The sequence below is a fragment of the Sturnus vulgaris genome, chromosome Z, assembly GCF_052056855.1.
Source record: "Sturnus vulgaris isolate bStuVul1 chromosome Z, bStuVul1.hap1, whole genome shotgun sequence".
Classification (NCBI taxonomy): Eukaryota; Metazoa; Chordata; class Aves; order Passeriformes; family Sturnidae; genus Sturnus; species Sturnus vulgaris.
This window is the reverse complement of record NC_142283.1, coordinates 739,423-766,534: the sequence shown is the minus strand read 5'-3', so window position 1 is coordinate 766,534 and position 27,112 is coordinate 739,423. Positions and strand designations below refer to the sequence as shown.

Here is a 27,112-nt window from a genome sequence, read left to right as displayed (position 1 = left end):
CAGCCAAACTGAAGCTGGAAGGCAGGGAGGAGACAATGCAATCAGTGGCACCCACTCTGCAAAGCAGTGTGTCATCTTAAATGCTCTGACAGGAAAAGAAACCAAATCAGCCCAACAGGCTGCAATATTTCAAAGAAAACTGTTTATCCAAGGAGTCACTGTGGGACTGTGACATATTAACCTCACTGGGTTCTGCCACTTTCACAGAATACTGCAGAAATACTGAATACCATTGACACCTTAATATTTACCTTTCACATTTTCCACATTCTGCACTGCACTAGGATATAACTGAACTCCATACAGTGTTCCCAGCTCTCCTCCCAGCTCAGGCACACCAAACAATCCTTTTCCAGCCCCACAACCAAGGACAGCTGCAGCTCCAGCCCCAAAAAGTGCAAACAGCAGAGAATGGAGGAGAGAATCTGGGAGGGTGGGACTGCAGAGCCTGGAGCTGGGATTGGACAATGAACCCCAAGGTGGGAATGGACCCAAACTGATCCAAGTGTGAAACTCCTGACCCAGGCTCCATCCTGGGTGTAGCCATGGCCAGGCTCTTGTAGTGCCCAAGGTGAATCCTTGGAAGGGCTTTTAATAAACTCCAATTTATTCCTTTTAATAAATCCCAATTTATTCCTTTTAATAAATCCCAATTTATTCCTTAACTCTGCCCAGCCTCTGCTCCAGTCAGCCTCCCAAGGCATCACCACAGCCATGCACCCAGCAGAAGGCTCTAACCAGTGGCTCCCTGGTGGCTCTGGCTCTCACCTCTGACTTGAGCCTCTCGATCTCTGTGTCCTGGTCCTCCAGCTGGTGCCGGAGCTGGTTGGCCGCCACCTTCTCGGTCTCCACGATCTGCACCAGGTGGATGTACTTCTGCATCAGCACCTCCCGCTCAATCAGGATGTCTGAGTAGCTGACAGACAAAGCTCAGGTCACTAAAGACAGCCAGATACTGCATTTCAGTGGTTTTAGTTTGAGAAGGCTTCTGCTCCTGAAACAACTGGAAAAAGCAGGAACTGATGCAGACGAAAACATTTTTAAATTATTCCTCTTCCGTGCCTCAAGAATTGTTCATAATAATCATTACTCTTCTTTGCAGGATAGCTGACTGTGCAGAACGTTACTATATTTATTATTGTTAGATATTTACTATTGTTAGAGATTTACTACTGTAAGATATTTATCTATTATTAAGACATTTAGAATAGAAAGTCAACAAGTTAGAGGCCTTGTCAAGCCTCTAAAGGGGGGAAATGATGCCTTAGCTTTTAGCTTTCACTTTTTCCACATTCTGCACTGCACTAGGATATAACTCTGAACTCCACACAAAGTGTTCCCAGTTCTCCTCCCAGCTCAGGCACACAGAACAATCCTTTTCCAGCCCCACAACCAAGGACAGCTGCAGCTCCAGCCCCAAAAAGTGCAAACAGCAGAGAATGGAGGAGAGAATCTGGGAGGGTGGGACTGCAGAGCCTGGAGCTGGGATTGGACAATGAACCCCAAGGTGGGAATGGACCCAAACTGATCCAAGTGTGAAACTCCTGACCCAGGCTCCATCCTGGGTGTAGCCATGGCCAGGCTCTTGTAGTGCCCAAGGTGAATCCTTGGAAGGGCTTTTAATAAATCCCAATGTATTCCTTTTAATAAATCTCAATTTATTCCTTTCCATAAATCCAAATTTATTCCTTTAACTCTGCCCAGCCTCTGCTCCCAAGGCATCACAACCTCCCCATGGGACATGGACAGATAACATGCCCACAATGGCAATAAATCTGCAAAGCCATTCTTGTTTGGCTTAGGTTATAATGTGCAGCTTGATCATAAACTACGCAAATCATAACCACCAAATCATCCAAACTGAGGGAGTTCAATATCCTTTTTTAGACACAGAACCCAGTTTCACAGTATTCAGCTATTGAGAGCAAGATAACTGCACTTTTTATCAGCTTCTAATTCTCACACTAAGCCAAAGAACGCAGTAAATTCAATTTGTTTTATTTATTTTAAGGTCTTGATGTTTTCCCATCTTTTGGGAGGACTTGGGGGAGCATGTAGCACTTCATCAGAACTATTTCTCTCCATCTGCCAGATCTCTTTATGGAAGAATTCCCATCAAAACTGTCATTTTACTGCGCTAACACATGTTTTATTCTTTAGGCCGTTTTAAGATTACTGAAATAAATGCCTTTAATCTAATCAGTATCAGGAATCATGGTATCATCAGTCTCTTTCAGCTCCTGGGCAGTTTTCCCTGAAAAGTGACAATATCCCTAGGGCAATTAGATGCCACAATCAGAGCACCATGTCAGAAATTATTCTCAGCATCAGGTAGAGGAGAAATCAATTTCTCCCTGTGCAACATCTTCACCAGATTGACCCTGAAAGCAGCAAAATCAAGACACTTTGCTGCCTCTTACCCCAGGTTTTAGGAAGGCTGTTCCTCTGAGAGTTAGGTAAATTTACAAGATAAAGACCAAACAAAACACAGCAGAATGGAGGCCCAGAATCAATGACAAGGGATCCCTCATTACTTGGTATCATGTATTTTTCTATTGTCGAGTTTGAGCACAGGATTTAACAGAAGGAACTTTTGGATTGGAAATCTCTTCCTTTTAAATTTCTTCCTGCTTGTTATAGCACTCATAAAACAATGAACATTTGCTATTAAATACTGTGAGGCTCTTAAAATTGCAATAATGTGCATCCTCTACAGTGTGGTTTTCCTGTAAATATTTACTTGTACTTCAATCAGTGTTAGTGCACTTACACACTGGAGGTGGCCAATATTAAGCACAGCTGTTGAATTCAACACCTAACCTGGAAAACAAGCTTGGATTTAAAATAATTAGAATAAGTTCCCACAGCTATCATAAAGTAGAAGTTTTTCCTCCTTGTACTGATCATAAAAAGAATAAAAAGTGAATTTAATTCTATTACATTTGCTGTTATATTTTGACTACTGCAGAAGTAAACAATACACTGGGAAAAGGGAGGTCAGGGCACCTCTTCCAAGAAGTAAAAAACATACATAAAGAAATCTGTCATGAACCAATCCACTTATCACTTAGCTGTACAAGAAACAGCAGTGAAGTATGAGACTCATTCTTTGCAATTTTTAAATCATAATTTGTTTTGTTTTGCAAGAATTCTGGCAGTTTTTTCCAGAAACCAGAGTACTTCATCTCTTCACACCCTAAAAAGGCATTTGTACATTTTAAAAAGTGTCTAAATTAAAAGCACTAATAGTGTCTGAGTTAGCACTAATTGTTTTACAATGTTACTAAGATAAAAATATATATAACATACATAATAAAATGCTATGATATACATTTAAAAATAGCCTTTCCTACCTAAAACCGTATCCAGACAGGTGAAACAGCCTCTTTTTCTATTTATCCTTTTCAAAATGTCCTAGAAGTTTTGCTACCAATTGTTTTCAATACAGAATTGGACAGGTTTCACTTCTGTTTTACTCCAGCGGAGGAAAATAGTAGAAAAATAGTAGGACACAGACTGACAAAGGATGAACTGTGGATGTAGGAGACAAGATATTGTTACATGCAGTGCTTCTCTTTCACTTCTTTGTTTCCCCCTTTATGGGAAGAAATTTATGTATATTTCTTGGATTCTTTAAATGCATTAAACTGGGCTTACACAGCTTTGTGTTACTGGGGAAGAAGAAACTTTGCTTGGGAAGACTGAAGGTTTTGTTCTTTTGAGATGCTATTACAGCAATTCAGCAGGGTGGCTTTGGCTGTCTAAAATGTCAGGCTCAGCCTGGAAACCAAACAACATCTCCTTCACTCCCATAATTAGCAGTACAAAGAAGAGTTAGTTAGAAAAGCCTGTGTACACCTACACTAACTTATAACACACTAAATCCATTTTCTTTCTCTAAACTACCACTGGGAAAAGAAAAATCAGAGGCTTTTGGAATAAACTTCATGTACTTCCAAGAGCCCTTTCTATCCATTGCTCTGCATGCCTGAGTAGAGATCACCGTGTCCAAATGTGTTAATCTGAATATCCAGAGTAATCCCAGGAGCCTTACAGGAGGACAAGGTATCCACACTGACATGAACACACATATATAAAATATCCACATGTAGAAAAAAGAGATGATTGTACCAAAATATTCAGATGTCAAAGGAACACAGAAAAATACATAAAACAACTTGCAGGCAGCCAGCCTAGGTCTGGTTTTCTGTCTGGGGTATCGTTTAACAGAAAGAAACAACTGCTGCAAACCACAGCTTAAATGAATTTGTATTAATATTTTTTTTTTGAGGGAAGCAATTCCATAAAGTCTAGTATAGATAAAACATCCTGAAAGCTGAGGCTGAACCTGTCTACTACCATCATCTGTAGAGACAGAGCTCAAACCAGGTATTTCAAAAAGCTCTAATTGACTATCACCTATCACATGGAGAGAGGAAGAAATTAATAAAGCCCTGAGAAAAACTGCTGCACCATTTGTACTGACATGCTCAGAAAACATAGGAAAACTGGAGAAAGTTTAACTGTAGCCTCATCCCTAAGTCTCCTTGCTCTGGCAGCAAGCCAGGATAGAAGTTCCAGTAGTGCTACCAGCAAAAATTCTAGAGCTTTGTCCCGAAATGAGACCAGGAGCACTCCATGCTAACTGCACTAAAGCTGCTCAGCCTCCTGTCCCTGTTCCCTGGAGCAGATCCCAAATACCCCATGTGTCCCCTCCTGCCAGGGAAAGGTTCTGGCAAAATCGAACTGATGCTGCTGTCCCTGAATGCCACGAGCATGAGGCAAAAAGCCCTGCTCCCTTCTTCACTCACTGTCACTAGGATGCCCTGGGATTTTAGCTTTTATAGTTTTCAAATCCTGTGCTGCAATAGTGCATAACTCTGAACTCCATATGAAGTGTTAGTTAAATGTCTTCACCTTTTGGTCACACAAAACAATCCCTCTGAAACTCAAGGACACACCACAGCCTCAGGCCCCAAAAAAACATAAACAGAAGTTAACTGGGGAAAGCAAACTGGGGGTAAATGACTTCATTACCTGAAGCTGTAATTGGACAATTAACCCCTGATATGTAAACGGACCGAATTTATAATTGTGTGAAAAACTCATGACCATTGTCCATCCTGGGTGCAGCCCCTGGGAGGCTTTGACAGCCTAAGGTGTATCTATTGAAGGCCTTTAATAAATTCCCACTTTATTCTTTTCACTCTGTCTAGCCTCTGTTCCAGGCAGCCACTCCAAGGGGTTGGAGGTCCTGGTCAGCCTGCACAGCTCAGTGATTTCTGGGGGGCTCACTCTGGGTGTATGTACTGGATGCACCCCTCTGCCTCACTTCCAGCCCACCAGAAACCACGAGATCATGATAACTACAGCCTAAAAATCTGGCCTCAGCTAATACAGCTTTATTGACAGCAAGGCATCAGCACAAGGCAGCTCTGAGCTTACAACCACCTGCCAAACACTGTGTAAAATACACAGCAAAGTGTGCCTGCAAATCTAAGGGAAAGCCTTTTTCCTTCTGTTTGTTTTTAATTTTAAATTGCCAGTTAGAGGGCAGTAGTTCCTCGTACACTTTAAACAGTGACCCACGTGAAAGAAGATTTTCCTCCCTGCTCTTCTCCCACATCACCTGTGCAGTGAGCAGACCTGGAGGAATGAGATTGATTAAAACTAAGCTGGCAATAAATTAAAAAAGCGTATTTCCTTTTCAAATCAGTTTCCCAATTAAGTTCACACTTGAGCCTGCATGAAAGAAGGGTTTTAATTCCCACACATGGGAAGTTTAAGACTTTGGAATAAGTTGAAGTAGAGAAGTCAAATAAATTTTATTAATACTGCATCCATATGGGAAAAAAAAAAGGCTTAAGAGTTTTTGAGCTAAATGCCAAAAAGCCTTAAAATACAGAAGATTTTGTAAGAGAGAGAGATAAGTACACCTCAGGGTATTGAGGGTGACACAGATTTTTTTCATAAGAGAACAAGTTCTGGAACAAAGCCAAAAACAGGACTTCCAGATGCAGTCACTGGCAGAGGAATTAGGATTTGCCAGGAATAAATCCTCCTGCCCAAAAATGTAGATCAGAAGAAGCAAACCACACTCTGCCAGCCTGGATATTATTGAGAAACCAAAATAGTGAAAATTCAAGTAAAATGGAAGGAGAAGAAAAGTACAGACGTGGAACTGATAATGAGGTTCCATTAGAATATACTAGATTAAATATCCCACTTATTGCTCAAAAGCCAATCAATCCCCCAAGTGAGGAGAGGGGTCCTCAGACAGGAACAATGAACAACATCCACAGAAAAGAAAAGATCCTTTAATTATGGACTGGCATACAAATAAAATTCTTATTTACCCAGAGTGGACCATGGGGTGCACTGAGATTGGAGCACCCTTTTTTCAACATTCTGTTTATAACTGACAAAGTAAATAAGACATGGAAGAAATTTTGATGGCTACAAACATGTACTGGGTGGGTAGGGAAAAGAAAAATAAAAAGGAAAAAAATAATGAAGAGCAGTCCAAAATTAGATTTTCTATATGTCAATCTAAGGAAACAAAAAGCCTCAACTACCTCAGTTGCTTTGTCTCAGCTAACACAGAGACTACCACAGGTCCTTATGAGGATAAGACCCTCTGGAAAGCAATTACATATTTCTATTTCTCAAATAGCAGCATATTCGCAGAGAACAAGATGTTCCCAGGTCTGTTTTCAATATAAGAGCAGTGGCAATCTTCTCAATACCTCCTACAATTTGTAACCAAGACACCTGAGATAGTACGAAAAAGTATCTTCAAAGTGCTACATAAAATGCCATTCATCTGTTCCCAACAAAAACTTTAGGTGAGGCTCAGATCAACAGTGGCACTCAACAAGTTGCCAAAACTTCTCCGGCTTGTCAAAAATACAGACAAACTCAAGGGAAAAGGTCTAGATCATAACACAGGAAAAATTCAATCCCTAAAGAAAATCTGTGCTATTTTGTTCAATTAATTTGGCAAGAAGAGTCTTACATGACACTCTGAAGCTGTTACTTTAGCCTCTTTTTGTGTATCTTCAGCAAAAGACCCAATGGTTTAGTAACTAATTAGAAACTCTAGGATGTTCTGCTCAACACAATGCAAAGCAAACAAAAGCAGCTTCCAGTCGTGTAGAAAATCATCAGAGCAAGGAGGTAACCCACAACAGGGAATGACACTCCATGCTTGCAAATTAAATTTTACAAATTTTTTTTGTTGCTTGTTGGAATTTTGTCCAAGAAAACACAAGAAAGCCACGTCCATATTCCTGGGAAACTTCCCCAAGAAATTTAAATTTAGTCCTCATCTAAATTTATGCAGAAAAGGTGATTAATAATTAAAACTAAGAAAAGGTGATTAAGAATGGCATAGGACCATGAGACTGTCCCTCATGAAGATGTCCATAGCTCAATGTCACCAGCAGGTAAATAAAATAAAGCAGAGCCAGTCAAATAGCAAAAGAGGTGGAGTTATAAATACTGATCTTAGCTACCACAGAGACCCAGCTGTCTTGTAAATCCTGCAAGTACAACTTCCTGGTAGAATCAAAAGTCAGCCACCCTGACCCTGGATGTCACACCCAAGTTCTTTGCAAGTTCTTAATATTTTCAGCTGTGTATTGTTTATCATTGCCTTCATTCTGTGTCAGTTTCTACCTCAAAAATTCATGTGTGACACATTTACAGACTGAATTACAAGGAGAAAAAATTTTACCTCATGCTACAAATTCTTCTTGCTTACACACCTTTTACACAAGGCAATGGACAAGAATCGCAAAATGCCAGGATCACTTAGGTTGGAAAATCCCTCCCAGCCCATCCAGGCCCAGTTGTGCCCCATGCCACCTTGTCCCCAGCCCAGAGCACCCAGTGCCACCTCCAGGAATTGCTGGGACACCTCCAGGGATGGGGATCCAACCCTCCCTGGGCACTTCCAATCCCTGCCCACCCTTTCCATGGGGAAATTCCTGCTGCTGTCCCCCCTGAGCCTGCCCTGGCCCACCCTGGGGCTGTTCCCTCTCTTCCTGTCCCTGTTCCCTGGAGCAGATCCCAAATCCCCCCGGCTGTCCCCTCCTGTCAGGGAAATGTTGTGGCAAAATCAAACTGATGCTGCTGTTGAATGCCACAGGAAAAGGCAAGAAATCCTGCTCCCTTCTTCACTCACTGTCACTAGGATGCCCTGGGATTTTAGCTTTTATAGTTTTCAAATCCTGTGCTGCAATAGTGCATAACTCCGAACTCCATACAGAGCGTTAGTTACTGTCTTCACATTTTGGTCACACAAAACAATCTTTCTAGGCCTGAAACCCAAGGACACCCTATAGCCTCAGGCCCCAAAAGTATAAACAAAAGTGAGTTGGGGGGAGAGCAAACTTGGAGTAAATTACTTCATTACCTGAGGCTGTAATTGGACAATTAACTCCTGATGTGTAAATGGATACCAAATTTATAATTGTGTGAAAAACTCATGACCATCGTCCATCCTGGGTGTAGCCTCTGAGAGGCTTTGACAGCCTAAGGTGTATCTATTGAAGGCCTTTAATAAATACCCACTTTTTCTCTCTTAACCTTGTCTAGCCTCTGTTCCAGGTAGCCACGCCAATCCATCAGGCTCTCCCCAGAAAAAGCTGTCCTAGCCCAGGGACAAGCCCTGCAGCAGCACAGGGCTGTGGCTGCCACACACGGGCACGGCCGAGCCCGGAGCCCTGGGACCACCAAGGCATGGAACGAGGTGGTCACCCAGAGGGTGATGCCTTAATATCTAGCTTTCACATTTTCCACATTCTGCACTGCACTAGGATATAACTCTGAACTCCACACAAAGTGTTCCCAGCTCTCCTCCCAGCTCAGGCACACAGAACAATCCTTTGCCAGCCCCACAACCAAGGACAGCTGCAGCTCCAGCCCCAAAAAGTGCAAACAGCAGAGAATGGAGGAGAGAATCTGGGAGGGTGGGACTGCAGAGCCTGGAGCTGGGATTGGACAATGAACCCCAAGGTGGGAATGGACCCAAACTGATCCAAGTGTGAAACTCCTGACCCAGGCTCCATCTTGGGCCAGGCTCTTGTACTGCCCTAGGTGTATCCTTCGAAGGCCTTTAAATTAGTATCTACTTTATTCCTTTAATAATTTCTTAATAATTCTGTCTGGCCTCTGTTCCACGGAGCCTCTCCAGGCAGCAAGGGTATCAGGCTGGTAATGTTTGATCATTTTTTTTGTCCTGGCCCAGGCCGGGCCTGCTCCAGGGCAGCAGCACCAAGGGGACGCCACAGGCCCGAAACTGACCAGGCCTGCAGGCCCAGGGCCTCGTCTCACCAGCTCTAAATTAAAAACTACAGGCTGCCCGTGTTCAATTTTAGTTCTGAAGCAGAATCGCTTCTGTTTGCATGGCTCGTGTCCTAAGCAATTCAGGAGCTGCCTGGCTCCTTGTGCGTTACCATGGCACTGCTGGGGTGAGTGTGAATGGGAGGAGGCTGCACAAAGTGCATTTCAGCAGCGGCTTTGCCTCCACACCCCGCTCCTCAGGCCCTCAGTGAGATGACTTTCACTTAGATCACACCTAAACCGTGGCCCCTTGCCACACAGACCTCTCCTCAGGCACAGACTAATGCTTGGCTCAAGGTCCTACCATGGCCCTTTCCACAAAAACGTGGTTCAGAATTTCGGTTTTGAAGCCACAATTTTATCTGTCATACTTCATCATCTTAAATGGCTTGACATCTTCTCTCTTACCCTTATTTCTCTGTAACAGTTTTTAAGGAAAATCTCATTTATTCATCTGTCATATCATTAATTTCCTCATTCACATGACACGTTTGTCTCTAACAGAGGACTAATCCTAGGGCTTGTTTATAATAAAACAACATTCTTCCTGAACTAATTTCAATTGCAACACAATTGCTTATGAAAGATAAAAGACAGTGAAATAAACATTGAATGTTACAGGTGTTTTTTCCTATAACATACTCATGAATTGCAAACAACACACAACTAATACATGTTAACATTTATTTCTGTTTGGAAGGTGGGTTTAGATTTTCAAAGTATTATCCATTTATCTATAACAAAATGGATCAGGGGGTCACAAATTGAGTTTCATACCTTGCTTGGTGAATAGCTTCTACCCACTCATCTCCATCAACCTCATCTTCACAACGCAGCTCCAGTGGCTTCTGCCCCTCATGGCCAAAGAGAACAGTAAAGTAATGCTGCAAATTAGAACAAAGGAAAAAGAAGGTTCAGAGACTCTTACATGAAAAAGACATATAAAATTTTAAAAATAAACAAAACCAAAAACCACCAAAAAAAAAGAGAAAAAAATACAAAACACAAAAAACATCAAGAAGACTTTCTACACTCAGCCCAATGTGCTGCCAGCCCAAGAAAGATGTGTTTTAAGCTTTAGTCTTGAGACACAGATTGAAGTTAAAACTACCCTGAAAATACTCCCCTGTGTTTCAAGGTAATAGCTTTCACGTACTTATTGCTAAGTTATTGTTCTTAAACTTCCACATCCAAGACAACAAAATATAGTTCCCTAAAGAGCTCCTACAGCCAAGTACAATAACAGAACTACAGTGGGGTACCTGTAGTTCTCTCTCACATTTTTTAGCCTAAGATTTTCCTCATAAGCCAGCATGGGAACCCAAGCCTGGAACCAGCCCAACCTCGTCTGAAGAATGCAGACTGTGCACTGGTTCCAGCTTATTCCCCACCTTCCCAGAAGAACAGGGGCCCTTCTCATCCATCACACTCCCAAAACACGTTTGCCCCTCTCTCAAGAAGCCTCACCCAGAACTGCATCGCAGCCACCTTTTGTTTTCACCAGAAAATGCTATTCACCCAAAAACTGTCATATTCCCACTGGCATGTCCCGTGTGAAGGGCATTGCCCAGGTGTGCTCCACAGAGCTTTCAGGGAGGTTTTTCCTACTCTCAGAATGTGGCATTTACAGATTCAGCTAGTGGGGAGGGGATAGCCACCAGATATCTACCCTAGCTCCCATTTCCTACAGGAACAGCGATTTACAACCCTGCTTTGCACAGCTTGTGTACCAGCTTACAGCCAGGCTGGAAACAGACTTCTTCCAGCTCAGATGAAAACAGGTCAGAAAATATTCTACCTAAACACACACCTTTATTTTCCACAGGTGCCTTAAATGCAGCCTTCAGAAACCCAGGCAGCAGGACCAGTGAGGGTCATAAAAACATCTGGGTTTGGGTCAGAAATTCATGCAGGAGCAATTCTGACTGAACTTTTCTGGATCCCTCCTCACTGCCCAGAACTCCCCCATCCCTCGTCCACCTCCACACCTGTGCACAGGGAACAGAAATTCCTGTCTGGGCTCCAACAGCCAAACTCCAGCACTCGTACATTTGGCTTCCTTTTGGGTAACATGAGCACAAAAAAAATGGCATTCCATCAGGAGAAATTATTCACTTGTGCATTGCATTAATTTGTTAAACATCACTACACGTATACAAAGCACTCTTCATGCAAAAGATCACCAGAACTGCAGGATTACAGACAATCACCATAGAAATGAGGCCAAATCAGAAGCAGCATTCACATTTAATAGGCTTTAACTAAAGGAAGTTCAGGCTCAGAACCACTAAGTTTCAGAAATAAAACAGCTCCAGAGCCCAAATGAGGATTAATAAATGAGTAAAAGGACAATCCTATAACCTGTGGTGTTTCAACAAAGCGTATCACTTAAATGTGAACGCCATGAATAGGAAAGAAAAAACCATTTAATCAGGTCCATAGGATTCTCCATAGCAGTAAAAGATAAAAACTTTTACAACAATACGGTGCAGTTGAAAATAACCTACAGCACAGTGAAAAGTGCAGCAAGATTACACACAAATGTGCTCTGTTTATAGAGTGGAATAGTCTATTTTAAAAAGCATATTTAAAGATAAATCACACTGTTCAGCACTGCATATTATGTAAGAAGTTATTTGCGTTTCATAAAGCTGTTACATATAAAATTAGAATAAAGACACAAGTGCAGACAAGCACTGGATTTAATCCCATTGTGTGGGGATTCAAATTAAAGAGAGAGACAATATCAGAGTCCTCCCTACTTCTGAAGAGCAGCAACTCAGACCTCTTTAAAGCAAGACTTGCAGTGATCTCATGTCACAGAATTTAAACTCGGAGGTGTGCAGTTCCCATGGTGACAGGCACGCCAGAAACACACAGCTAGAACAAAAATGCCTACATTTAAACTAACTTAGAGGGCAACCACAGTAGGTCTGGACCCAATGGCAGCTCAAGCTAAATCACAGAAGGCATTTGTTTTGAAATCACCTGCATCTGTCAGACCCTCAAACAGGCATATTGCATTCCAGCATCAGATCTCACTTCATTTATCCAGAAATAGTCAGCTCTAGAGCAAGTAAAGTGCAAGGAAAATATCATAACATGCCTCTAGAAAGAATCTCAAAGTCATCTTTGAATTCTCTTTTCAAAATAAATGTTGGTCATTTAAAAAGCTAATTTACTACAAGAAAATGAGATGGTGTCTGTGATGCACTATTACTTTCTCCAGTAAATGATGTATGTGAGTGGGCCTGTATATATAATTACACAGAGACAATATAATTTTAGCACTGCCATTCAATGCCAAACAGTTCAGCTTGCACATCTCTGCAGCACAGAACAGGTAAAAAATACCCTTCTACATACATACCATTATTTTCCTGAAGGGAAAACAGTAAATATTTAAGCACTGTAGCACATATTTACATCAACTACCCTCATCACCATCATTATCCCATTTGTTGGACACCAGGAACACACTTGTGTCTCAAGTTCTGCTGGACAATTTCGTTGTTTATGTCTATTCTGAAAACCACTGGGCTCATAGAAGGAAATATGAACAATCTGTGTCTTGACATAAAACAAATCAAGTAATTTCATTCCAAGGTGCCTTTTCAGCATTCAGGTGCACACAAGTGACTTGGCAAGGCTTTATTTGCACAAAAACACCTTTGGCACTTTCAAGGAAAGGTTGAGAAAAAAAAGAAGGGGAAGCTTCAGGTACCTGGCACAGGTATGAAGGCATGAGTGACAGCCAAGGGGAGAGTTAAGGGACATCAGGAGCACTGCTGTGTGCCACTCTGCCTGGGGCTAACCAGAGTTTCTCCCTGCGGGGAAAGGAGGAATGAGGAAGGAGTTGAGGGGTGCCTGATGGAGACAAGACTGGAGCCAGGCTCGGGCTCTGGGTGAAGAATTCCTGCACCAGAGCTGGACTCAGCACAGCTCTGCCCTGACAAAACTGCCCAAGCCATGGCAGCGCTCAAGGCAGCAAAACTTCCACAGCTGCCAACAGTTCTCCTCCAGAGGGGAGAAAAAACATTCCTCTGATTACAAAAGAATCAATCAGGCAAACAAACTCTCACCAAAAAAAACCCAACAAAAATAACCAAACCAAACCAACACAAAATAAAACAAATTAAAAAAAACCAAACAAACAAACAAACAAAAAAAAAAAAAAGCCACAGCAAAAGTATACAACAAAAAACACAGCAAGCAAACAAACAAACAAAAAACATACACACAAAGCACACACACACAAAAACCAAAATTCAAAAGCCAACCCAAAAAAAAAAAAAAAAAAAAAAAAAAATTAGCCCAAATAATACATGCCCTGTAAGAGAAATACTGTTTTTAAGACCAGCGAGGTCCATTAGTGTTGATGCCCCAAACAGCCCCGTGAGGAACAAGGATTCCCACAGAGGCACAGGAGCTGCTGCCCCAGGGAATGTCACCTGGCAATTCCACTGCCAGCTCCTGCCTTCAGCTCCTCGTAAATTCAGCCAGCTTTGACTGTCCAGGAGGCAAAGCTCACTCTGGGGAAAAGATGCAAGTGCCAGCAGTGCTTTTGATATCCCACCCTCTCATCAGCAGGGCGAGCCAACAGGTAAATCATTCCCATTTTTCTGAAAAATTCTGAAAAACTTTTCTGGGAAAAAAAAATGCTGCTTGTATTACAGATCTGATATTTACATTCTGATTTTTTAAAGAAAAAAGCAGACACTCAAACACGCATTGTTCACCCCGGTGCTGCTGCTGGCAGTCTAAGTGCTTGCTTGTCCACGTTTCTGACCTGCTTGATCCTTGCTGTTTAGATCTTCTGCCTTAGTATTTTGCTCACTTGAGAAGAAGTGAGTCAATGCTTCGAGGTGACACCAAACTGTCCTGTGTGTGTGGTGTGCCAGTAGATACCTGCCCATGGTCTGCCCTTCCCTAAGCTTTCCTTACTAAACATAAAAATAATTTATAATATTGCACTGTAAAATTGCCATTTTAAAACCTGGTTGTGCCATGATCTTGCTAGGTGCTATTTCCTGATTTTTCACTGATTTATTGCAGTCCTGGTTTAACTATTCAAGCCAGGACACTGACAGTAAGTTAAAAAGAAAATTACAGGCATCAGTATTGATGAGAATGGAAACCAGAGACAAAAAACAATGGCAGAAAAATTGCCTGTGTACCAAGACTGCTACCAAAGCATTAAGAGCCCTAACAAAAGCCTGTCTTCAATGTTTTCAAAAGCTTAATCATTTGTCATGTATTTAAGGCTTATATTCACTGCCTGATGTTTGCAAGGGTGTGTTGCAAACCTTTGATGCTGGAAAAGGTGGCAGAGGTGATTAATTGAAATTTAACATGACAAGCTAAAAATATTTCTTGTTCTTGACTTCTGAAGACATTTTCATTTCAGAATCTGGAAGCCTGTGTGCAACCTGAAATGCAAGTAAATTACTGAGCAAAAGAGAACAATCACTGCAGCAACTGAAAACTCCTCAGTAATCCCAGAAGGAAAAGCAGCAAATTGCAGTCTAAATCAAAGCAGCTTATGCTATCCAAGGACACATTAACTCATGAAGTTTTCATATGTGTTCTACTGACAGTATTTTGCCCAGCTTCTGAAACACGAAACAAAATGTGCATTCCGTATTTCTCACATCCTGGGGAAATGGAAGGAAAAGAGAGGGAAATGTCGGGAAGAAGGCAGCATCTCTGGAAGGGAATAAGTGGGCAAAGACGAATGTGAAGGTGAGGGTAATGTTTGGAGAGAAGGCAGCAATCCCTCACAGAGAGAGATTATTTACAACAATGTGGTGTCAGGACAAGGGGAACGGCTTCAACAAGAGGAGAGTGAGATGGGATATTGGGCAGGAATTGTTCCCTGGGAGGGTGGGGAGGCCCTGGGCTGGAATTCCCAGAGCAGCTGTGGCTGCCCCTGGATCCCTGGAATGCCCAAGGCCAGGTTGGACACTGGGGACAGTGGGAGGTGTCCCTGCCATGGCAGGATGGGATGGATGGGATTTAAGGTCCCTCCAAGCCCACCCATCCTGTGATCCCATGGCTCTGCCAGCAGCATGCTGGTGGGCAGGAGAGTGCTCCCCTCTGCCAGGGAAGATTCCCCCATGCTGGGACTTGCTGTGCCATCACCCCTGGCAGAAATCCACATCCCATTGCTGTTAAATTAGCATGAGAGCGGAATAATGACAGGACTGAGAATTCATTTCAAAGTTTCCAGGGAGATCTACTGAGCCAACACATTTCATGCTTGTATCACACCAATTAGTAGAAGCTATAATGAGAACAGGATTAGTGGACATCAGAATTAACACGATGTACTCAGGAACAGTCAGATGGTCTTTGTGCAAGGATGGCATCTCCTGTAAACCCAGAGGAGCTCTCAGAAGGGTTCAACAGCCATTTGGACTACAACAAAAAACAGTTCTCACAATGATTTCAACAGATATTTAGAGAAATCCTTAAGCATCTAGGACTTAAATGAAAAAAGACACTCTACAGATGAAAGAAAAAAAATCTGATCAAAATCTAGGAAACAGGGTTGGAATATTGGGCCATCTGTCAGTTCTTAGAATGAAACAAAGTCATCAAAGGACTTTGTCAGGGAATTCTGTTAAGGACTGGGACAGGCATTATGAAAGATGAGAAGGATTGTACATTATTTGAGATAGTAATGAGGAGAATCCATTATTAAGAACTTCAACAGGCCTGAGTTACTGGACAGCAAGACAGCAGACAAAATTAATGGCCACAAATGCAAAGGCACACATGTGAGGAAAAACACCCCTAGTTTCACATGTGGAAATATGGATTTTGTACTTGGTACCACCACTCAGGAACAAGATCCCAGGAGAAGTTCCATGGAAACACCATCCCAACTATCAGCAATGCCCAAAGAAGCAACTCAGAGTACAGGACTGATTGGGAAAGAAACAGAACAGAGTGAACACTATGAAACGTCCTGGATACCGTGGATATTTTTGGACTTTTCACACAGACATAAATTGGGAAAGGTTCAGAAAAGTGGAAAGGGTTGAGTAAAAACTTAACCTGGGACTCTACAGTGCAAACAAAGGACAAGGGATGATGGTTTTGAGATGAAGGAGGCCAAGTTAGACTGGATCTAAGGAAGGAGTATTTTACCATGAGGGTGGTGAGGCCCTGGCACAGCTGCCCAGGACGAGGTGGGTGCCCCATCCCTGGAGACATTCCAGGTCAGGCTGGACAGGGCTCTGACACACCTGATCAAGGTGAAGATGTCACACCTCATTGCAGGGAGGGTTGGATGAGGAAACCCTTGAAAGGCCCCTTCCAACCAAAATGGTCTGTAATTCTATGGAAGGAACAACTTTGGGGATACAAGAGAAGTCTGCAAAAACAGGTGCACAAAGTGAACGACTAGAAGGTCACGGGTCTATTTCTTTTCCAATTAAAAATAAAGAAAATCTATTAAACAAAGGTCAGAGAAAACAGCTTCAAAACAAACAGAAGAAACTGGTTCTGTGCAGAGCTGGTGATAGTCTGGTGTTGCTCTGTGACAAAGGAAGTGGTAAATGCAGTGGCAGTGGTTTGCAGGGAGAGCAGAGGATTCACTGTGCAGGATTTCTGGGCTAGCAAACACACAGAATTCACATATTCGGAATGCAAACTGTCCTGGAACTGAAAATAACTGTAAAGTCATTTCAGAGGAGAGGGAAGGGGAAAGTAAAATAAGTATGAAACTGATGCCTTCCCCAGCATGTCCTCACGGGCACCATGTGGGACAGGTAATTAGAGAAGTTGGACCTCTGCTTGAAGCCTTCCTCATAGTCCTAGAGGGGCTAATTAAAACTTCCCTTGGTGGCATGGGAATCTTCTGCAGCCTTCAGATTGCTTTGCACCTGATTATAAACGAGGTACGCTGGTACCTTCATGAAGTGCTGGCTCTTACAAGTTTCCTGGGGCTTTTCTTGCTGATTTTGGGTTTGATTTTGATTCTTTAAAAAAAAATAAAGAAGTAATTTGCAAACCTGGTAGAGAGACACTGGAATATTTTAGGTTCTGTGTTTCTTTCTGGTTGATTTCCAGGAGGTTTCTCTACCCTTTTAGTATTACTTCTTCATCTCTGATAGGTAGACATCTGATACTGAACAGAACTACAGAGAAAAAAAAATTCTAGAGCTAAATGAGAATAGGGCTTTTATCTGCCAAGAGCACATTAGAAAATACTGATTTGGATCTCCCACACTGAGGGTATTCAGGCTGTGGTATCTGCTCCAGGTTTAGCTTCAAACTAGACAAATACAAAATACCTTGCACTGGGTGGGGGTTGGGACGGCTTGATGTCTCCTTTCTTCAACTAATATTGAATTAATCGAGTGCCAACCTGCTCCATAAAACCTATTCTGGCATCTGACAGTGAACTGCCTTCCTGAGCCATCCTGCAAATACTGTCTGGCCAAGAACAACAGAGGTAATTACATGTAATTATGCAATCAACAGTTTTCCAATTAGGGAGATTACACATAAATGCACCCTGTGTTATAAACTCTTACCCTGTCAATTAGAAAATACCGTGCCCAACTTGCATGTAAAACAGAAGTCAAGGAATACACAAAGGTCACTGAGGACCTAAATTCTCCTGCAACTCTGTTGACTTGCATTGAAATTACACCAAATTACAATGGTTATAGCATTTGTGTTCATGGATGAGAGAACCAGGCTAATATGGCCCCATCTGCTCTATTTTCAATGCAGACCATTTCTACTTCAGCAGCAGTTTATCAACAGGGAAAAATCCTGCCGCATAAAAGCAAATTTTAACAAGTAAAACCTACAGGAATGGGTACAGCAAGTAAGCGCAGCTGAATTATTCACTAATAATAAACTGAGCACGGGTACCTTCCTCTCAAAGTGCGTTTGTCACAGTCCAGTGGGAATTTCCTGCCAGAAACCACAAGCCTTGCTTCCCGGGGACCCGAGAGCTGCCTCGCAGTGCCAGCACAGGCTCTAGTAAACACTGGCAGCCCTGCTGCCTCCCCTCCCACGAGCACCAGGGCTCCTGGGGCTGCCACTGACACATCTCTGCATCTCATGTCCCCAGGTGGCTGCTGCTGTGGCTGTCTGATGGCTGAGGATACTCCCACAGCCTGAATTCCTGAAAAGTGGAGAGTCATCCCTACCAGGCACAGCCAAATCCAACCTGCCCCAAGCCCGGAGGCAGAGACAGAACTGCCCCAAAGACCTGCTGGTGGACACAGCCAGCCCTGTGCTCACCCTCAACCCCATTCCCAGGAGTGTGATTCCTCCCAGGCTCTGGGGAAAGGACACACAGCCCCCAGAGCTGCAGCTCACACTCCAACACCAAACATTCTGGCTACCACCTGCTGCCTCGGATCCCTCCCATCCTCGGTTTCTCTGCAATATATTCCTTGTGCTGGCAAAGGAACAAACCCGTTTCTTGGGAAGTGTTGGTTGTAATGACAATTTCAGACGTTTTCAGGGCACACCCGTTCATGTGGAGAGTGCAGCAAATGGGCAGGGACTGTGTGGGGACCACAGCAGTGAAATGTTTGCAGTGCAGGTGCTGCAGAAGGAGCACAGAAATCCCATTTTCCCTATGGATCACCTACCCCAGCGGTGGAGTAGGGGCACAGCCCCTCACTCCTTGTCCCTGCCCCCATTTCAGGGTTTCAGCAGCTTCCATTTGGCCCAAACTGGAGGGAAAGAACACTCAGTCCAATTTAGGTCCCTCCTCGAGCATGGCACAGGGGAAGTGAACCAAGACTACAGCCCTACCACGTAACTAAGAACAATACAAATAAAGTAGTAGAACTCCAACTAAAGTAGCAGAAATAGATCTGTACCAGTAGGAAAAATGTGATGTTCAAACTGCCACAGGAAGGACAGATGGGGTGAGCAGACAGAAACAGACCAAAGGGAGTACTGTAATCAGTTGCAGCGTTAAACATTTTTCAGGACTCAAAGCTCTCTGTGTTTTGCTCTTTTTTTTCACCCTGTCTCATTTGTTCACCAGTTGTCACAACCTTAACCTTTCTCCTTGTGCTGACAGCCTTCCCCTCCTTGTCCAAACAGCAGCCAGAGCTCTCCAGCCCTTTCCTCTGAAACCTGACAGTGCTGAAAGCTCCTCCACACCAATTCTGACACAACAAACCTCAGCATTTGGTTTGCCCTGCACTACACAACCTGTGTTTTAATTAAAAGATCAGACTTTAAAGGCCAGGAGGAACATTTATAACCTTCTATTTTGATTACTTATGTAATATGGACCAGAAAAATCTCTCCAGAGAGCTCCTGCATCAAACATAGAGGATCAAGATGAGACACACACCCTTGCTTCATCAATGCTAACACAGAAAGTAATGAAAAACCCTCCTGAGCCCAAGTTAAATTTTTCTACATAATAAATTATCCTCACTGCTGAAAACATGCAGCTTCATTTTAAAGAATGAGCAGGCAGGTAAATAATGCAATTATGTGAAGAGCCTGGATTTTGAGGATTGCATTCCTACACTGTGCACTGCAAGAGTGAAGCCTGGCCTCCTCAGCAAACACCATCATCACATATGTACAAAAATAAAAAGGAAAAAAGATAAATCCACCCCAAAGCATCCACACAAGTAATTTCTATAAAGCAAACAATTGTGATCTATTAATTTACAGGAAGCAGATTAATTGACTGTCTTCTAATTATATTCTGAAAATATGCAAACACAGGATTTGACATTTTCAAAGCTCTTTACAGACAGTAACTAATCTCCGAACTCCTCTACAAGGTAAGAATTATGGTGCCCATTTTAGACACAAGGATATGTGCAAAGATGCCCAAATATAGATCTGCTGTAAAAGAGTTCAACTCCAGATTGCTATAAACAGAGCTCCTCTCCCTGAAGTGAGCCAACACACGATAGGGAGGCAAGAATAAGAAGTCAGCACATCTCAGACCTTGTTACACCCCGTTATATATAAAAATTTCTATCTATAAACATTTTCAGAAAAAAAAACCAAAAAAACAAACACTTGAAATTTCAAGCAACTGCAGTTTCCTGTGAGATGAGGGACAAGACTGATACAGACACACACCAACACCAGAGACTGGCAGGGCTCTGATGGAAAATCAAAGACTAAGACAAAGGCAAAGAGCCAAGTACAAGGTTTTCATGACACCTGAATGATTTTATGGCACGGGAAAACATCCTCTGGTTGGCACCATGCCCTCTGACAGCCACACTCTGTGGTGAAGTAGCCCTGAAGGGTCAGAGCCTCATTATAGCCTTGTTAAAAAACTGGCAATAGAAGTGACAGTCTCCCTCCGTTTGCTCACAGTCCACCAGAGGAGCACTGGCTGGTCTGGCCACCTGGACCAAGGCCAGGAGGGCAGGGAATGACATTCCAGAAGCCACAGAGCAGAACACAGGGCTGTTCTAACCACAGCTCTCAGAGAAACAGGCTCTTCAGCAAAATTACATCTCCCAACCTCGCCCCCAAGGACTCTGAGTGGAAAAGTTCCCATTTAGGGAACCTGTGACTGCACATCTGCACATCTCTCAGCACATCTGGACATTCCAGACCCCCAGGGGATGGGCTGGGACCTCTCTGACCAGATGGAGTTCACTCAGGTAAATAAAACACTGACCTCACCTCAGGACACCAAGGATCCAGTGATTGAGTCCCGTCCTGTCTCACCCACCAAGAAATTCAGATGAAATTTCCATGACATTTCTGCACACATTCTTCAATCTACTGTCCTTCAGATTCTCCAAGTTTGCAATGAAAAAAAAAAACCCAAACAACCAAAACTAACAAAAAAACCCAAACCAAAACAAAAAAACCCAAACAAACAAAAAAAACCCTAAAGAATAAAAAAAAAAGAAAAAATTTAAAAATGAAAAAATGAAAAAATGTAAAAGGCCCCCAAACAAACACAAACCAATGCATCTCACCTTGACCAAGCAACAATTAAGATGATTCCATCATATGACAATCCTTCCCTAATCCCCAGGACTCCTGAATGTCCATTTTCAATATTTTGCACAAAGATTGTCTGAAATTTCCTTAACTGTTGACATTATTTGGACATGCTATAACAGCAAATACTCCAATACTCCACCTTGCAATATACAATATGTATACATAAATATATATAAATATATAAAAATATATATAAATATATAAATGTATGTATATATATATATATATATATACACATACATACATATATATATAAAATACAGCAAAAAATCTCACACTGCCAAGGGTCACAGCCACCAACATTTTATAAGAAGGGTTAGAACTGAGTTGCACTGCACCAACCATGAGCTGAAAACTTAAGTTTTCAAAATTTGGCTGGAGATTGCTGAAATGTGTTCAGGTTTTGTGTCAATCAAAATTATGTTCAGGCTGTAAAACCAATAGCATTACAGATAGAATCCACATTTTATAATACTTACCCTCAAAGACCCACTTAAGCATATATTCAGTTTTGAACAATTTACCCAACTGGAACCACAGCAGATGTTTTCTTTTCAGGTTTTTACTAGTATGTCGCCAATTATATTAACTGTGCCACACTCAATAGCTTAGTAACAGATTTTGGAGCTGATCCAGTTTGAATGTTCTTCAGTGTAAAGTACTTTAAACATAGAGACAATATACCTAATATTCACCCAAATTAGTGTCATGATACAGCAAAGGACATGTTGAAGTTTGCTTTTTAAGTAATTCAACAATTACGCATATTATCTGATAACAGGGTAGGAATTGTCACATCTTCCAGAGAGTGCCTGGATTTCTGTTCCCCCACAAACTGGTTGTGAATGCTCTGGTTTCAGCCACACCCATCATTCCAGCACTACTAATCAAACAGCAAGGTTTGCACAAGAGGTAAATCACTCCTGGCAGAAAGCACAGTCCCTTTCTCACTCACTGCACCTCATTTTGGTGTTCTCACTCCGTGGCAGAACCTCCCACCCACCCAAAAGAGGGGAAGGGGCTTAAACCAAACAGACCAGAGGGAGCCACAGAACCACAGTCACATAATCATGGAACTGTTTAGGCTGGAAAAGTCCTCAAAGAGCAGAGCCCAACCCTTCCCCAGCACTGCCAGGGCCACCACTGCCCCATGTCCCCAAGTGTCACATCCACACAGCTCTGAAAGCCCTCCAGGGATGGGGCCTCCACCCCTGCCCTGTGCAGCTGCGCCAGGGCTGGACAGCCCATTCCAGGGAGGAATTTCCCCAAAATCCACCCTGAGCCTCCAGGTGCTGCCTGCTTGGGATTGCTCTTGGTTGCCACAGCCACCTGTGCCTTGCACAGGCAGAGTGCACATTCCCAAATGAGTTCCCAGCTTCTCAAATTTGTGAGATTTGAGATTCCCCAGTGCCCTGTGTGTGCCCAGCAGGCTCGGGCTCTGCTCTGCCCAGGACAGAGTGGCCTGTGAGGTGTCAGGAGCAGGTCCCTGAGCCTGGGGACACCCTTGGGCACTGAGCTCTGCTTTGCTCTGGTCAGCTCTGGGGTGATCTGCCCTGGAAGGAGCTTGATGCACTGCAGGAAATATTCCAGAAAACCTGTGAAAGGAAATGGCACTGGATAACAGCAATTAAACACCATGATTTAAATGCATGTGATGTGAAATGTGCCAGGGAAGTGCAGTGCTGGGGGACTCACCTGGTCTGGTGACAGAGCACAGCATGGCCTCAGAGGAGCTGGCAGTGGCAAACCCAAATGCTGCTGTCACACGGGTTGTGGGACATCTGGAAACCTCTGTTATCAGGAAGGTGCTTCCAGGGGTCAGGATTAACTAACACTGACAGAATTTGCTTGTTGGTGGAAAGCAAGCTAATGCATCAATGAAGAGGTTCTTCGAATTTTCTGTCACAAATCCTTCAGTAAATTCTGTGCCAAAAGAGAGCACCTCTTTGCTCAACACCCAGAACTGCCACAGCTGATGGGGGAAAGAGTTCATGAAGGGTGTCCTCAGTTAGTGGGTGTTTGAGAGGAGCTCAGCAATGGAGCTGGGAAGGGCTGAGGGAGTTGGGAAGGGGCTCAGCCTGGAGAAAAGGAGGCTCAGGGGGGCCCCTGTGACTCTGACAGGAGGGGACACATGGGGGATTTGGGATCTGCTCCAGGGAACAGGGACAGGAGGAGAGGGAATGGCCTCAGGCTGCTGTTATCCAGTGCCATTTCCTTTCACAGGTTTTCTGGAATACTTCCTGCAGTGCATCAAGCTCCTTCCAGGGCAGATCACCCCAGAGCTGACCAGAGCAAAGCAGAGCTCAGTGCCCAAGGGTGTCCCCAGGCTCAGGGACCTGCTCCTGACACCTCACAGGCCACTCTGTCCTGGGCAGAGCAGAGCCCGAGCCTGCTGGGCACACACAGGCACTGGGGAATCTCAAATCTCACAAATTTGAGAACTTGGGAACTCATTTGGGAATGTCACCTCCCTGCAAGGCACAGGTGGTTGTGGCAACCAAGAGCAATCCTAAGTGGGCAACTCCATTCTGGAGAGGAGAGAGTTACAGAAGGATTGAAAAGTGGGGGCAGAGAAGCACAGGCATCACTTTCTCTCTCCCAGAAGAGAGTAAATTGTATGCAGAACAATGGGATTTTCTGTTCATTTCCCACAAAGAGAATATTTTATGTTCCTTCTTCTTATGCAACCTCAAATCTTGCTTTCTATGTCAATACACATCCCCAGCAGCAAGAGCTTTCTCAAGCTAACCTGAATAAACACAGAGATTTTTGGCTCCCAGGGGACATCATCTTCGAGCAGGAAAGCCTCCCCATTGTTGCTCTTCCACAATAAATCCTGTGAAGCCCTGGCTTGAGAAGTGCAGAGCAGCATCCTCATCTCTCCTCTGTGGCAGGAAAAAGGCCAAATTTACTATTTCTTGCCAGTTTGACAGTTGTGTTTGATAGCTGCAGTTCATTAAGTCTTGAACTTGCCATACAATCGAAGAAACTTTTAAGTAAAGCCCTGCTTTCCACTGTGTTTGTTTCACAGTGCTTTTCATCACAAATTGCTGAAAAATCTGGAACAGCAAATGAAGCAGAGTGGCAAAACCAGCTTCAGCTTGGATTCAAACTGAATTATTTTGGGGGATGTTACTGCATTTTCTTTTAGAGCTGCCAATACCAGGTTTTAGAAGTTGTGATTTCTCCCCTCCTACTGGAGTTTTAATAAACGATACTAAAGATTCACATATCTTATATCATGTAATAGTATAGGCTGAATGATCAAAGAAGTATTCACATGGCAAACGTTGAAATTCAATTTGCTTCACATTTCATTTTTTCCACTTGCACATAAAAGTCTTGGTTTTAACTGAAATTCCTCTTCCTGTCAAGTAAAGTACATTGCAAATTTTTTCTTTCGATTTTAACCAAAATTGATCTTTTGTTGTTGTTGCTGTTAAATACTGAAAAGCACCCCATCTTTAAGCCATCAGTTTCCATCAAAACGTCTGAGAAGCAGTTTATCACTCAGAGCTGCATCTCAATACAAACAATTTCTGTTGCTTTTTGTTCTTAACTCACTGGAATGTATTGTGGGAAGACTATGTCAGAAATTCAATTTCTCTTCTTAAAATCCTCTCATTTTTCAGAGCTTTGTAGCCCACATGAATATTACCCTTTTCAAAGGCAGAGAACCACACAGCAGTGTGTAAGGATGGGAAAGCCATCCAGTTTTGCTGCTGATATCAAGAAAGGGAAACCATAAAGAACATAATTTTCTGCATTAGCAGGAATGCAGGGCATAATGTAAGAAATACAGTAGGAATTCAGCTGCAGCTTTCAGGTCAGTTAAATGCCTCGATCACTTTCTTGCGGAAAATTTTTTTTTTTTTTTCTGCAGCAGCAGATTAAATATTCCTTAAGTCATCTTTTCTTGAAGACTATATCGGAGGAAAAATACTACTGAAATCTTCTGCTCTGATGTACACCAGAATTGGGCAAGGGAGGGGTGGGGGCTGGCAACAGGTTAAAAAACCCCATGCCTTTCTATCCTAAAGGAAATTTAAATGCTTCTCTGTGCCAAGAATTGTTTGGGAACATAAAATCAAAGGGAAAAACAAAGCACTCTGTGTTGACTGAACCAATAGTGATGGACCAACCTGTCCCACCCCGAGCTGTGTGTGATGCAGCTCCAGGTGTGCTCATCACACCAAGTACTCAAATACACATGGGGGAAAAAATGCACTGAATTCAATGACCTTTTCTCCCCCAGGTCTTTTGAAACTCCCATTTCCATGCAAAATAACTCTAACAAGAAGGTGAAGAGGAGCAAGCAGGGACACCTTCCCTGGATTCCCTCCCTTCCTGCCTTCATTCTTAGAACTCTGACACCCCCTCTCTAACTTTTGTAATGTAAAACATTAATAAACTTCTTTGTTCTAGCAGTTGCATAAAATGGGATGCTGCTACTACTACTGCAGGAGTTGTAGTAATTATGGAGATTGCCATCCTACTGCCTGACATGGTGTCAGAAAAATAACCTCATTCAGGCTTCTTAGAGAGCAAAAAGAAACCCACAAAGCAATCTCTATCAAGACCTTAAAATTATCTTTTCCAAAGACAAAACAATGCAGAAGTGCTTTTGATAACTAAAGAAAGAAGTTTCATAGTTCACATAATGAACAGAACTGGGGAAACATACTCTCTTGTAATATCCCAGTAAAAAAAAATAAATAAAATACATAAAAAGCACATGATTTTACATGCCTGCTGTAAAAACACAACTGATGTAGCCCGATGCAATAAGGGAGGAAAATAAGAAGAGGAGGAATAGTGTTCAACCAGGCTCTAGCTGCAAAGTGTCATCATATGCAGACACATTTCCACCAGGAATTTGTGTGGGGAGTTCTGTGTCATCCAGCCACAGAGAACCAACCCAGAGCAAAGATGCTGCTCTGATTTTGTCAGCCTGGGAGGATGCACAGAGAACCACAGAACCAACAGGGCTGGAAGCCAGCCCCAAAATCATCAACCCCAACCTCCAGCCCAAATTCTGGCTGCAGACCCAAGCCTTGTGTGACCCTGGGAACGAGGTGCTCCAGGCAAACAGCTCCACTCCTCACCCTGACGTGTGAGGGCTTCTTTCTCATCCTCCACCTCAGAGGAGCTCCAAAAAGCACAAAAAACACTTTAAACTCAGTTGACAAAACCCACGGGATCGTTTTTATTCTCCTCCCACACCTTTTCTTTACAACAGAGCATTGTTGGCTCCATGAACGCGAGCTACAGTTGTCTCAAGAGCTGCTGAGTAAAACCATATACATAACAGTGTTATAAAATAATTTATACCGTTTATATCCTATAAAATATTCCAGTGTGTACTAACAGAATACACCACAGAGGCGTGACAGGTAGCCACCAGCTGTGGTTACAGGTCTGGCTCAAATCAGTCACCTCTCGGTGGCCACAGCCACTTGCTAGTCCCTTAAATGATCCAGAGAACGGGGAAAGAGCAGAGTGTTCCCAAAAACGGGCCATAAAATCAAAAAACCACAACTATCAGGGGCTGCTCTCAGTGGCTACTCTGTGATTGAGATGCCAGAGTTATTCTCTTTCCAATAATTTTAACATGAAGGCACGTGCTATAACCAAACGCAGCAGGCAAATGTTTTACTTGCACTGTCAGTGCTGCAAGGAGCTTATTCTTTTCATGAGATATGAACCTAATTTTGCCTTGCACTACAACTAACCAAGTTTAATTCTCCCAAAAAATGATGGTTTTCTAGTACAACACCATCTTGGATAG

The 27,112-nt window shown here is 42.9% G+C and overlaps 1 protein-coding gene across 7 annotated transcripts in view; it reads right to left on the bottom strand.

The window, feature by feature from the left end:
* RASGRF2 (Ras protein specific guanine nucleotide releasing factor 2) overlaps positions 1–27,112 on the bottom strand; it is a 119,241-nt gene that overhangs the window by 74,026 nt on the left and 18,103 nt on the right. For all 7 annotated transcript variants that reach the window (XM_088155995.1, XM_088155998.1, XM_088155996.1 and 4 more), the window contains exons 2-3: positions 10,123–10,229; positions 769–916 (exon numbers count right to left, since the gene is read on the bottom strand). In XM_088155995.1, coding sequence (XP_088012121.1) covers positions 769–916; positions 10,123–10,229 — 255 coding nt within the window. The remainder of the gene's footprint in view (positions 1–768; positions 917–10,122; positions 10,230–27,112) is intronic.